Source organism: Chaetodon auriga, chromosome 7, assembly GCF_051107435.1.
Source record: "Chaetodon auriga isolate fChaAug3 chromosome 7, fChaAug3.hap1, whole genome shotgun sequence".
In the NCBI taxonomy this organism is placed as follows: Eukaryota; Metazoa; Chordata; class Actinopteri; order Chaetodontiformes; family Chaetodontidae; genus Chaetodon; species Chaetodon auriga.
Genome location: NC_135080.1, coordinates 21488633 through 21502059, shown reverse-complemented (window position 1 = coordinate 21502059; position 13427 = coordinate 21488633). Strand labels below are relative to the sequence as shown.

General features: G+C 41.0%; 1 protein-coding gene across 4 annotated transcripts in view; it reads right to left on the bottom strand.

The window, feature by feature from the left end:
- lsamp (limbic system associated membrane protein) overlaps positions 1-13427 on the bottom strand; it is a 412893-nt gene that overhangs the window by 13148 nt on the left and 386318 nt on the right. For 3 of the 4 annotated variants that reach the window (XM_076734636.1, XM_076734635.1, XM_076734634.1), the window contains 2 exons: positions 5126-5257; positions 3923-4043 (listed from right to left, as the gene is read on the bottom strand). In XM_076734636.1, coding sequence (XP_076590751.1) covers positions 3923-4043; positions 5126-5257 — 253 coding nt within the window. The remainder of the gene's footprint in view (positions 1-3922; positions 4044-5125; positions 5258-13427) is intronic. The other variant, XM_076734633.1, reaches the window with a different exon arrangement.

The following is a 13427-nucleotide window of genomic DNA, read 5'->3' as shown; positions in this document are numbered from 1 at the left end:
AGGAGGTGTTGGCTATATCTGTACCAAGATGTACCTATCGTTTTATAGCAAGTCAATGGACAGTGTGCGGGAGTTCTCTGTTCTAATGCCTATGGATTCATCCTCCTATGCACCTGTTGAGAAACTGAAGGTATGCATGACCCTGAGCAGTCAAGATTTGAACTATCCTACCTGCACGGGTTCAACCAGAGCCATTTTTTTCTCTTTCAGCAGGAATTGGATTAGTTTTGAGTCTTTCACTACTAACATGATAATCCTGAAAAATGGTTTATTCTGATATAAAAAAAAGATGCAGGAGACAAACTGATTCAGTTGTAATCACACAGCTAATGGGAAGGAAAATAGACAAGAGTGAAATTTTGTACTGCTATTGGCAAATCAAAACATGCCAAAGTCCAGGTTAGGACTGTGCTAACAACAGCCTATGACTGATTACAAAATTATATATATATATATATATATATTTAAATATAAACCAGTGATTGTTCAATGACTAAACAGCTTAACAACCACAACTAGGCATGGATTTTCGGGTTTGAAGGTGTTTTTTTTTTTTTTTTTCTTTTGTTGATAAAGATTCATATACGTGCTAAACACCTCTAATGCTGATTCATGGCCTGGGACATACAGCATCAGCCTCAATCTTTAAGCACAATATCATGAATGTAGCCATCGAGTACATATTTATCAACCCTTTAAGAGGGTTCTCGTTTTGAGACGGGTCAGACGGAAACATTCAAAAATCAGACGGAGATTTTGTTTTCTTCCAACTCGTGGAGCTGCTGTTTTCTGACGAGTTAGAGGTGATCACATCTGCCAGCAAAAGTTGTCATTTCAGCTGGCAGAATCAATACTAGTCGGCTAGGAATGAGAAGACTGCTGCTCTGTACCTCTGAAACAAAGAAGCCATTGTTTAAAAAATGTAATGTGGCACTGCCATGCAATGAAAAGCTTGACAGCAACTGTGACTAGCATATTTTCCTCTGTGACTTAAACGCAGCTTTCAAGTGCTCATGAGGCTAAACCGATTAAAAGGGAAATGCGCACAGGGCCAAGGCCCCACCTTAACAATCAGGTAAATAAGACACAACATGGCTCCACTGCATTAGCTTTGAATCCTGGGGAGGCGACTATTAAATTAACTAACCAAGCAAGGATAAATGATATTATTATGGTGCATTAACATCCTCATCCAAGGAGAAAGTGCAATAACACTTTCCACAGGCACAGAGGGAGAAGGGACCATGAACAGGCTTATAGCCAAAATCCTCCAGGGGGACAAAAAAACTGAGATAGATGGAGGTTGGAAACAACAGATAATGCAAAATATTTCAACAACCATAAATCTTTCTTTTCAAGCACTGGCGTGATAGGCCTATTACTTTAGAGACCATATCCCTGATAACACTCGTGACACTCCTCCAGTATTTCTCCCTGAATCTTCAGTGAACTTTTGCTGCTGGGTGCGAGTGAAATTGCAGACCACGGCGCTCTGCATGTGCAGTTTTCTTATCATTAGCTGTTTCAATTCAACTTCCTCCATTCCCAAACTGACTCATGTGGTGAGTTTGCTGCAGAGAATGGAAGCTCTCGGGTTATTAAATGACAAGTGCTGAAATGCAGAGACCGGGTTTTCGTTGCCTTTGAATGTTATTACACTTGGATCATCTTCAAGTGTTTCCCAGATACATGCATATGACACTTAAATTGATAGCTTTCCAATGAAAATTTGTGTCTGGTCACATATTTTGCAGTTTCACAGGGGACAGTACAGTGCTGGAAGCCTGATTTCCATTTCAGTGGAATTACTTGTGCAATGAGAAAAGGGTTACTCAGATTTTCGGTGACTACAGTATATAAATTGCATGCAGGAGAACGCCCGATCTGTTCCCCCTTTTCTCTTCTCAAAAGAATATCACAGAATCCACTGCTGTCTTACACAGTAGTGTTCAATTAACAACGGAATAACAGCCTAGTGAGTGATTAAGTGGGTGATTAGTCATTATCAAACTACACAGATGATGTCATCAAATTAACACTGGGATGTGACAATGGGACCACTGCGAGGGCAGATTTGACAAAGAGATCAAAGAGATTCATTATAACACTGAGTAAAATGATAGGGAGCATGCCTGGCACAAGAATAAAGTGATGAAGCAGCTGCCACATTTAGGAGATGAGGAGGAAACCATTCAGGAGAAAGTATGTAGAAAGCTCCCGACCCAGGCTGTTTAAAAAGGACCAGTCTTTGAAAGATCACAGGCTGGACACCCGTGTAATCTTGTTGTTTGAAGTCAGCTCAGAGACATTATTCATCAGATACTTGGATAAGGAACAGCGTTCAATATGATTTTAAAATAAATATTGTACGAAATGCTACTCGTTAATTGGCCCCTAATTGTGCACAGGAAACAGCAGAGCCTATTTACAGCTGTCATGGTCATGCTTAAGTAAATTCAATGTGAATCTCATTACTGTGCCTCATCATTACCTCCACCAACGAGGTTATGTTTTCAGTTTGTTTGTTTGTCTGTTTGTCTGCAGGAAAAAGCTATGAGACCGATTATCATGAAATTTGGTGGAAGGGTGTAGCACAGGGCAAAGAAGACCCCATTAAATTTTGAATCCCAATCTTAAGGCAGGTACTCAAATTATTTTTCACTATCATTAACGTGGTGAGAGAGGTCATTTGGCCTTCGTGAAATAGACGCCATGTATCTTAAAATCCAGTAGACGGTACTAAGGCACAGTCGTGACAAAACATAGCCAGTTGTAGAAATAAAATGACTCCATATCACAATTTACATCCACATTTAGCAGTAATCCTCTGGGGTAGTCTACACATGGAGCTGGTCAAACAGAGAAAACAGTCATTACAGAGGACACGCTTTTACAAATGTATGGAAATACATTGGATGAATGTGAAATGTGTCCAGATTACAAGTACATAATACATGCACAGCTGGCCTCTGCTAGGCGCAACCATATTTTACATAATTCTAATAGTTTGGGAAATATATCAAGACATATGTAGTGTTTGTGCTTGCAGATAGGCATATCATAGAGGAGTAGACTATTGGCCTTGGCAGAGGTCGGCACTCTCCAAGTGCCCTTCTGGCTATATTTTTAATGGCAGCAACATAAAAGATGTTTGCTTCTCGGCTGAAGTCAGGTCAAGTCAAGTTTACTTCTGCAACCTACCATCACATGCATGTCAGCAGCAGACCTCTATAGCTGTAACTATCAATCATCACAAATCAGAACAATTCAATACAGAATCCAACAAAGCAGGCCAGAGGAAAGTACAGTGTATGCTCTGGTAATAAAATGTTACAATAAACTGTTGTGACGCATGTTCAGTAAGAGCTTTTCAAAGTGTTGTGAAGGCATATTGTTTTCTCAAAGACTGTTGATTCCAGTAATTCACATGTAAATCAGAGATGTTTTACATCCTGGAAACATTACAGGAGATCATTACAGTAATAAAGGCTTCGGAGCAGGAGGGTGGATCAGTCTTACAGTTGCTATACAGTACTTGTTTGTGATAAAGAGGGCTAATGGCTAGTACTCTATTTAATGGCTTGTTTGACTGGTTGTATACAGCTCGTGTATTTGAGCTCACTCTCTAAGCCCTTGATTAGATTACAGCATATAAAATGCACAGACTAAGCTTGTAACATCATCTTGAATCGGGGTGTTGAGCTATAACTAGCGACTAACAGTGGTTCTATCATTTTATGATGCTTATTTGGTGTCCTAGTCCAGAATGAACTACTTAAGAATGTCCGAATGTTTTGTCATCTCACCATCTCCATTTATAGCTTTACTGTAATGTCTTTCTGAGGCAAGATCAGGTGTGTGCAGCTCTGTACATATGTCATTGGTGTAGAGAGTGATAGTGTCAATGTGTGTCAAGTTTTACCTTTTTTCGTCTCTGTACCATTCAAACTCTGGTGTGGGCACAGCGGTAGCGTCACACTGCAGTGTCCCCATGCGGCCCACCTGAGTCTCTGAGCTCTGGGTTTTCTTTATTGTGGGAGGGTCTGCAGAGTCACACAATGTTGACATAAATGACATCTAGCCACAATAATCAAACCAACACTCATGCCATGAAGTATTGTGCTCCCCTTTAATAAAAGCATTTGAAATTTGAAATATGTGTTTTCCTTTTCCTTCAAGGTGAATTCACTTTATTTTGTCAAATATGTCTGAATGGGATCACTGATACAAGCCTGAGACAAGAAAAAATCCCTTCCATATTATGACAAATGCTTTGTATTCAATATCACTGATAAAAGCAAACAAACAAATAAGCCACCCAATACCTTGGATATACTCAAGGAATAGTAAGTTTCTTTTAGGTGTTATATCCTGTACTGTAAAATTTCATTTTACTTTCAGACCTTCGAGCCCAGAGAACCAATGTAAGATAGATTTCTTGGGGCTTGACTTAAAAGAATAATCAGTGCTAAAACTTCACATTCATTAACATTGAATATACACACAATAATTTCTACAAACATCCCAATGGCCAGAAATATGTCCGATGTGGATTAATGCCCATTTTCCATTTAGGATTAAACACTAAGAAATGGTTTAATATAGAAATCTTTATCATTTTATTCAGGCACTCAGACTTGGCTAAAGTGCGCTTTGGGCAAACAGCCATATGTGATTTGTTCAGATCAAAGAGAAGTTGGTTTGTGATGTCTCATGAGCTGTTCATCAGTCCTGAACAGCCAACATATGCATTACACTCATCAGATCCAACATGGACCCCTGACAAGATGTAATTAGGTGATCTTGTTTTGAAATGCTAAGTGCCTCTTAAATGGCGATGTGGTACGTGAGAATTACCAGGGAAATGATGGTTGCAATCAAAGGTAGAGATCTTTCTCTTTCTGCCTGGTTTCATCTTGAGGAGACTGAAGTGCGCTCCAAACTTTCAAGATGCAACCTTCACTCCCTGTCATGCTAGATTCTACATGTCTACTCTTAAATCCAAACTTATGCTTTTATCTGTTGAGTGCATCATCTTTTGAGACGTCTGACGTGAAACGTGTTCAGAATATTAATGAGTGTTCAGTTTGGAACATAACAAGTGCCGCAGTCTGTCATCACTTACAGTTGACAACCACATTGACATATTTGACGTCAGGCGTGGCGACATCGTTGCTGGCCTTGCATTCATAGCGACCCGCTTGGTTTCGCATGATACCTATAATGTCCAGGTACTCTTCTCCATCCAGCGGTTCTGCTGCAGAAAGATAGAAAGAGAGGAGAAGGAGGGATTGAGGGAGGCAAGAGGGAGAGGAACATAGAGAGGGATGGCAGAAAGAAGAGAAAGAGTGTTCAATTCTTACTTTTCAGTGACTCTAAACATGGACATTAGTGGGAATGGAAGAGAAAGTGGATCAGAGGTGAGAATAAAACACTGGATGATCATGTTGAAGAACAGTTGAACACAGGTGAAGAACTTTTGAACTTTTAATGGAACAGTTCACCATTTTGAGAAATGCACTTACTCGCTCTCCTGTCGAGATGAGAAGCTTGATAACAGCAGGTTAGCTTAGCATAAAGACCGGAAAGACAACACTATACATGTACTATGCCGTATACACTTTGAACATATTCAGTTTGAGGTTTATTGCAAGCAGGTTCACGCGTGTCTATACACTTTGGATGTTTTATGCTTTGTTCGATATCTTGTCAGTTTAATACTACTGCTACGACAGAAACTTAGATTTCATATGAACTATTTGTTGTTATTTGAAAAGTGAAATACAAAAATAATTATTTGTCAGTGTTGTCACGATACATGAGCAAATCTTGCCTCCCCTGAGAGGACCGCTATTATTTTGCCACCCACGTCAACATGGCACTCGATTAAAAATGGAAGCAAAATGGCCAGTCTGATTAGGAATTATGGTTCACTCAGAACTTTCAGGGACATACTATGTACACAATGTTTAGATAAGAAAAAAGGAATGATTTCTTTTCAAACTAGCGCAAGTGTCGGGTTTCACAGTTCTTTTTGTTATCAGGTATGAATCTTAAAGGTGTCAGTATGCTCAAAACTTACATTTTGTCCAACCACGAAAACAATTTATTTGAACCACTTTGAAGAGGCGAAGGTGGGGTGAAAACCCTGCTGTCATAGAGACGGGGGAGACGTGATAATTGTTTGGATGGTAAGGCATTCATGGTGTCGCACAAGCAGTAGATAAAAAGTCATTAGTTATTGTCTGAAAAATGAAAACAAAATGAAAAAAAAAAAAAAGTGAGAAACCCAAACCATTGCTTACTTTCTCACTTTCACACACCAGTGGCCAATCGCTGGGGGAAGCATGTGTGCTTGGGGCTTTGGGAAGCTGTAAAGATTGTCAGATACAGGCCTTCAAATTCCGAGTTCGGAGGTGTGTGGGAGGAGAGGGTTTCATATGCGGCTCGACTACAAAATGAAACACTTGGATTGAAGCATACTGAAACATTTAAGTCCACTGAGACTTGCTTTTGATGAAGGACCAAATAAATAAGGCAGCAACTCAGACTACAGCATGCTTCCACACTCATATTCCACAACAGAGGTAATTCGGGTTCACGGTCAGGTCATGCTGAAAAACTCAGACTGAATGACTCTTCAACTGAAAACACATTTAATATTCAACAAGTTGTAAGCAGACTTCTACTATTTGTTTCTCTGAAAGCTTCAATTAGCAGGGGAATAATATCTGCAAATGTCAGACAAAGCATCAGAATAGAGTGCGGGAAAACCACAGAGACTATCAGACAGATATCTGATTAATTGTTTAATGAGCAATCCAGCTAATTAGCCATGTAAGGAACACAGTGTCTCAGCGTCTCATTAGGAAAGATGCTACGTCTTATTAAAAGTCTAAGGGTGGGTCAGGACGAGGAAATGGTAAATTCTTTGATGTGCTGCCATGTTAATTGCACTTGTAGTATATGCTCTTCTCATTAGGGCATCCCCTCCCCTGAGCTTGGAGATTTTTGTTGCTCGTAAATACCTTTAATCTAAAGATGGAGAGGCCATGATTATATTAGGTCCTCACCTGTTGTGCAGTATATGTTCTGCTACGACCATATTAGGTTTTTCTAACTTTCTGTATTTAGTTGTGTCAACACAACTCCCCTATATAATGCATGTTCGAGATGCTGTATGTGTGTGTTGCTTCTATTGGCTGAAACCACCCAGACATCGCATGCTGTCTGAGATGCTGTACTTGTTTTAATAAACTTGTTTATATATGAACAAGACAGTATCGGCGGAGAACTTCTTCATCATCTTCACTTCATTGCTGCATCTTCGATACACAACAAATTGGCGTCACGAACAGGATCCACGAAGTTTTATGGGGCCACAAATTGGCGTCACGAATCTGGACGTGCTGTGGTTTGGCTGCTGCTGACGGTTTCTGCTGAGCTGACCTCCGCCTCGACGAGCCGGCCGGCTGGGATAGGTGAGCCTTTCTTATGTTTGAGGCGTTGGTTCTCTCGTTGGGGCCGTCTGCTTGCTGCTGCCACACCGTAAAGGCCTGGTGCAGTGGGTGTAGTTGTTCTCCGTTTTAAATTTGGGTTGTGTCGCGCTGTTTGTGCAGTGCGACAAGGGGGGAGTTAGGAATTAAAAAGTGCGTAGAAGTTGTAAAAGAGACAACTGCGTACGTAAGAAGAAGAAAAAGATGATAAGGAATATAGAAGTATAGAAGAGAAATAGAGGAAATAAGGAAATAGGAAATAAGTGAAGAGAAATACAGGAATAAGGAAAGCCGCAGATTTGGATGAAGCCCTCTGAGAGGCGGTTTATACCGGCCATAAAACCTAAATTTATCATTAGGATGTTTTAGGTCAGTTTTACAAAGGGTAAGACTGGATTTGTAGAGGCAATTCATGTGTAGATGGGGACCACTCGTTCATTAGTTGACGAACAATGACTGAAGTCGCTTGTCATGTGAATCTCTACATTCGTAAGGTAGCAGAAATTTAGTATACAGAAGAAGAAGAAGAGAAGAAAAAGGAAAGGGAGCGGCTAAAAGCATGCTAATAGGCAAAGTATGAATGAATCGATTCTGGGGTGTTTGGACTGATGTTGCGTACGCTGTGTCTTCTTGTGTGAGTTTGGATGACCGGTTTCTTTTTGTGTGTTAGTGTGTGTTGTTTCCGCTGCAGGCAGTGGTATCGTATGTGTATGTGTATGTGTGTATACATTCGTTGTATTGGAGTGTAGGAGATTAGGAGATTTAGGAGTATAAGGGAAGATATGTTGTCTTTCTGAAGTGATAACATTTCATGAGCTTTCGAGGGGACTAGTTCCTAACATCTTATGAGCTTCTTACGAGAAGACGTTTTAATATATAAATGAGCCCCGAAGAAAGACGTTATAAGTTTTGGAGAAGAGTGTGCATAAGCATGCATAGAGAGATTTAACAAGGGTGCCTTGGTTGTGTGTGTGTGAGTGTGCTCTGTGCTTCTAGTCTGTGTTATGTGGAGTTGGTTTGCATTTGGGGATTTGAGCTAGATGTTGACCCTCTGATAGCCAAGACAGACTGGAAGTGGTGAGTGATTCTATGGGTGGAGCAAAGGGAGACACCACACAGACCGCCAATGAGTTTGTTCTTCTTAATAAGGTATTGGTCAGAGCACCTCTTCCTTTCCATGAGGGGAGAAAGTGTTAGAGTAATATGAGTTGGTTGGATAGTTAATATAAATTGAAATTTAGGAGGTTATTAGAATGATATAATTTACGCCCTTTGACTTAATACTGTGTTGTATGAAATATACTCTGATGTTTATTAGAAAGAGGTAAATGTTGGCAGATAACAGATTGAATTATTGTTTGTTCTCTTTTTCTTTCTGTGTTAATGGCATATGAGCTGCGGTTGACTTGAGAGCTTCCAAGACCTGGATGAGGGGACGGCTGGCTAGTGCATCATATGAGCTGAGGCCTGTGGCTGACAGTATGATCGGCTTCTGACTCTCATCAGATCCAGGCCAGTGCAGTTTTGTCCACAAACTCTTCCTAACAAATACCTGCATTTAAATATGTGTGTGTAGTCGTTTATACTTATAGCCGTACTGATACACATTTAATCTGTATTTATATATAGGTTGTCGTAATACTATTTAATTAGGGGACGTTAGAGTATATGACACTATATGCTGTAGGTCTACAAAGGGAGACTTGGCAACAGACTGACCAGTTGATGTATTTGATCAATTAATTGAGTACATCTGTTTATGGGAAAATATTGTTGAGCGCTGCTTTGAGTTGTGATGGGGTTTTGATTCCTTTGGAGTTGGCAGATTATCTCCTCTTTTCATTGACTGTGGCAGTAGTGGTTTATAAATAGTTTTGAATATTCATTTGCATGATTTTTAGTTACATTTAAGTTATAGTAAGTGAGTGTAGGGAAGCCATTATAATGACGAAAATGGATACTAAAACGTTGAAAGCAATTACTCCTGTTGATGTGGTAGAAAAGAATAATCCATTGATTAAGGATATTTTGAGGATGTCAAGAAAATGGCATAAGTGCTGGCCTGACATTGATCAACCATGGCCGGTCGAAGAGAAATCAGAGACCAATTGGAAAAAGTACAGATGCAAGAACAAGAGTATAGGGAAAAAGACCCCCAAAAATCGCAGGAGAAATATTCATTACGTTTCAGAAAAGGGAAAAAGTCACCTGAGAAGATGTGTCCTGTAGTCATTCGAGGACAGAGTCTGGACTACAAGCCTTGGCAGAATACAGATATGTCAGACATACTTGAGAAGTTACCCATTCTTCAAGATGGAGTACATCCTTGGATCTCGAAGTTGGAAGAGATTATGATTGGTACACAGCTCGCTATAGGAGATATTAAGAGACTTTTGGCTAATCTCCTTGGGGTCTCAGCTATGGAAGAGATTCTACAGAAAGCTGGACTCAATCGTTATGTGAAGACTGCCGTAAAGGATCTAGAGCTGTTTTCGGCAGTTAGAGGTCAAATGTGGAGAGCGCTGAAAGTTATATTTCCAACAAATGTACATCCTGATAATATTCTTATTGAACCACTGGGACAGGACGAAAATCCGAGAGCCTATGTGTCGAGAGCCCATCAAATGTGGAGGAATGTTACAGGAAATGATCCAGATTTGAATCAGATGGAGCAGTCGATTCTTCGAGCTAAAATACAGAAGGGGCTGCCTTTACCAGTGAGAAGTAAACTGGCGGAAGTGGTTGGCCTTGGAAGTTTGACGAAAGGAGTTTATACAGATCATATAGCTCATCAAGTGGAGCTGTATAGAAAGAAGGAGCATGACCAGAAAGCGCAGGACCAAGAGATTCTCAGAAAACTCACCCAGATACAATTGGGGGATAATAAAAAGAAGGAAAAGAAGCAGGCTGTAGTGCTACAGAGTCAGCCTCCGCAGACTCAACCATTACCACAACTGCAGCCAAATCAGGAGCAGTTGCAGTTGTCTCAGCCACCACCGGTGGTTTCAGTCGTTTCCTACCCACAGCCTGTTGTTGGGCAGGTGCAAACATGAAGAGGAAGAGGTCGAGGAAACCTAGGAAGAGGAAGAGGTAGAGGAGGAAACTTCAATCTGAACTTCCAACAATTTTCAGAAGTGTGCTACAATTGTGGACAATTTGGACATTTTGCCCGTGAATGCAATAGATTCAGAGGAGATTTAGAGGGAATTTCAGAGGAAACCCCAGAGGAGGATTCAGGGGCCAACCAAGGCCATCCCAGGGACCGGTGAACCCTTACAGGGGCCCGGAACCAGGATTTTAGGGGTGCCCGGAGAACCCGAAAGGGGGGTGTCAGCTGGTAGTATCAGAGCCGGAGAGAGGGGTTATCCGGTGACGATTCTTACCCATCATAGTCTCAGAAATCTTTTGAACTATGGTAAATACACATTGACTATGCCTAGGCTTAGAAACTATCATAGGCTCTTAGAGCAAGAGGATGTTACTTTAGTGAGATGTGCCACAGTGAATCCAGCCGAGAATTTGCCAACTCCTGAGGATGGTGAACCACATGATTGTGTTAAAGAAACGGAAAGATATTCGAGGCTTAGGTCGGATTTGCAAGCTCTTCCATTGTGTGAGCCAGATGTAGAATATTGGACCGATGGATCTTGTTATCGCATAGGAGAAAAGTTGAGTGCTGGATATGCTATAGTACAAGCTCAGGGAGCTGACTTTGTTGTTGTGAAGGCTGAAGTAATACCACAGCCTGCATCTGCACAGCTTGCTGAGTTGGTGGGATTGACTGAAGCATGTTTGTTAGCAGAAGGCAAGCGAGTGACAATATATACAGATTCTGCATATGCACATAATGTGTGTCACTTGTTTGGATCGGTGTGGAAAAACCGGGGATTTAAGAAAACAGATGGGTCTCCGATACAGCATCATGCTCAGATAATGAAATTGTTGCATGCTGTAATGAAGCCTAAAGAAATAGTGATTGCAAAATGTGCAGCACATAAAATGGACATGTCAAGAGTGACACAAGGTAACAAGGTGGCTGATGAGGCTGCAAAGACAGTCACAGGTGCAGATAAATTGGGTAAAGTATTCTTAGTCACACATGAAGTGGACTTAGAAGACAAAATCACGCTTAAGGATGTGATTTTAATGCAGGAAGCTGTTCCTGAAATGGATAGACAGTTGTGGTTAGATCGAGGTGCCACCCAAGACTCTACGGGTCTATGGAGAAATCATGAGGGGCTGATAGTAGCACCGCCTGATTTGTTAGGTCTGATGATTCAAGAGGCTCATGGGTTAGCACATGTTGCCAGAGGTGAAGTTTGGAGGAAAATCACGAAGGAGTATGGTTTTTGGGCACCATACTTGTTGCAACAGATCGATTATGTCATAGGTCGATGTATAATCTGTCTGAAAAATAATGCTCGGAGGGGTATGATAGTTCCACCTGGTCATATTCCAACTCCAAGGGGTCCTATGCGTGAATTGGTTATGGACTTTGTCGACATGATAAAACCAGTTGGAGGTAAAAGATATATGCTAGTCGTTGTGGATAGATTTTCACGATGGCTGGAAGCTTGTCCAACTAAGCGGAAGGATGCTCAGTCTGTTGCGAAGTTTTTGTGTAGAGAAGTTATAAGCAGGTGGGGACTTCCAGATCGGATATCCTCAGACAATGGAAGGGAGTTTGTGGATAAAACTGTGAGACTGATCTTGCAAAAATTGGGAATTAAACAGCGTTTTGGATCAGTCTATCATCCGCAAAGCCAGGGAATGTGTGAAAAAATGAATGGTGTTTTGAAAAATCGTATTGTTAAAATTTGCCAACACACAGGTTTAAATTGGATAGTTGCACTTCCGTTGGCTTTAATGGTTTGTCGCTCGAGTGAGCTGCGTGATTTGCGTATGACACCTCATGAGTTGATGACAGGGAGACAGATGCCGACGCCCTGTTTACGTACAAGTGGAAAGGGTCCAAGTTTAGCCCTTTTGGAAGATGAAATGCGAGCGTATGTTACATGCATGACTATATGCATGATACTGGACAACGCCACTATACAACCCCATAGGGGGAAATGGGAAATGGGAAATGGAGAAATATGACATTGGGAATAATGTACATGACATGTTTTTGCAAAGATACTGGTGTTTTCTTTCTTTTTTCTGCCTAGAACGACATTGGGGGAAGACTACTGTGAGGGTAGTTGGTTATTCAAGGACCCTAAGGACACTAAATAATCACCTGACGGCCGAACAAGGATACTGTGGAACCACGTGTGGGCCCACAGGACCAGTGCAACTACATGGAGAAGTTTCAGTGTGATTCATATCTCTTTTGTCTACATGTTATAACATTGTAGTTTGTTTCCTCTTATTGTAACCTGTGCTATTGATGAATGTTGTTTTTGGAGAATGATGTTGCTAGCGAGCAAATACATAGGGATCTCAGATGTTTTTTTTCTTTGTCGATGCCTAGGGACAGTGGGGCTAGGCAGGGACAGGTCCATTGGAAGGTCCGATGGGTCGACTAGCCTGAATTTGGACATTGTTTGATTTTATTTTTCTGAGATCTCTATAGGTGTTTGTTTAATGTATGTTTAAAACATATGTCTTAGTTCCTCTTTCTTTCTAATTGGCTTGGAGTACTATATGTGGTCACCTGGGGCAGAGGGGCCGTGAGAGAATTTTTCCTGTCTATAAATGTGTGATGGATATTTTAAGACAGATGGCTGCCTGACAGGTTTTTTGCTCTCATACTCCATAAAGTTGTTGTGTTGCTAAGGTTAAGCTATAGTAAATGTATAATGGAGGAACTGTGTTTTGATGTGATGTCTGAATTAACTGTTTTCGAGACTTGTCAAGTCTCGAAGGGGGGAAATATGTAGTATATGCTCTTCTCATTAGGGCATCCCCTCCCCTGAGCTTGGAGATTTT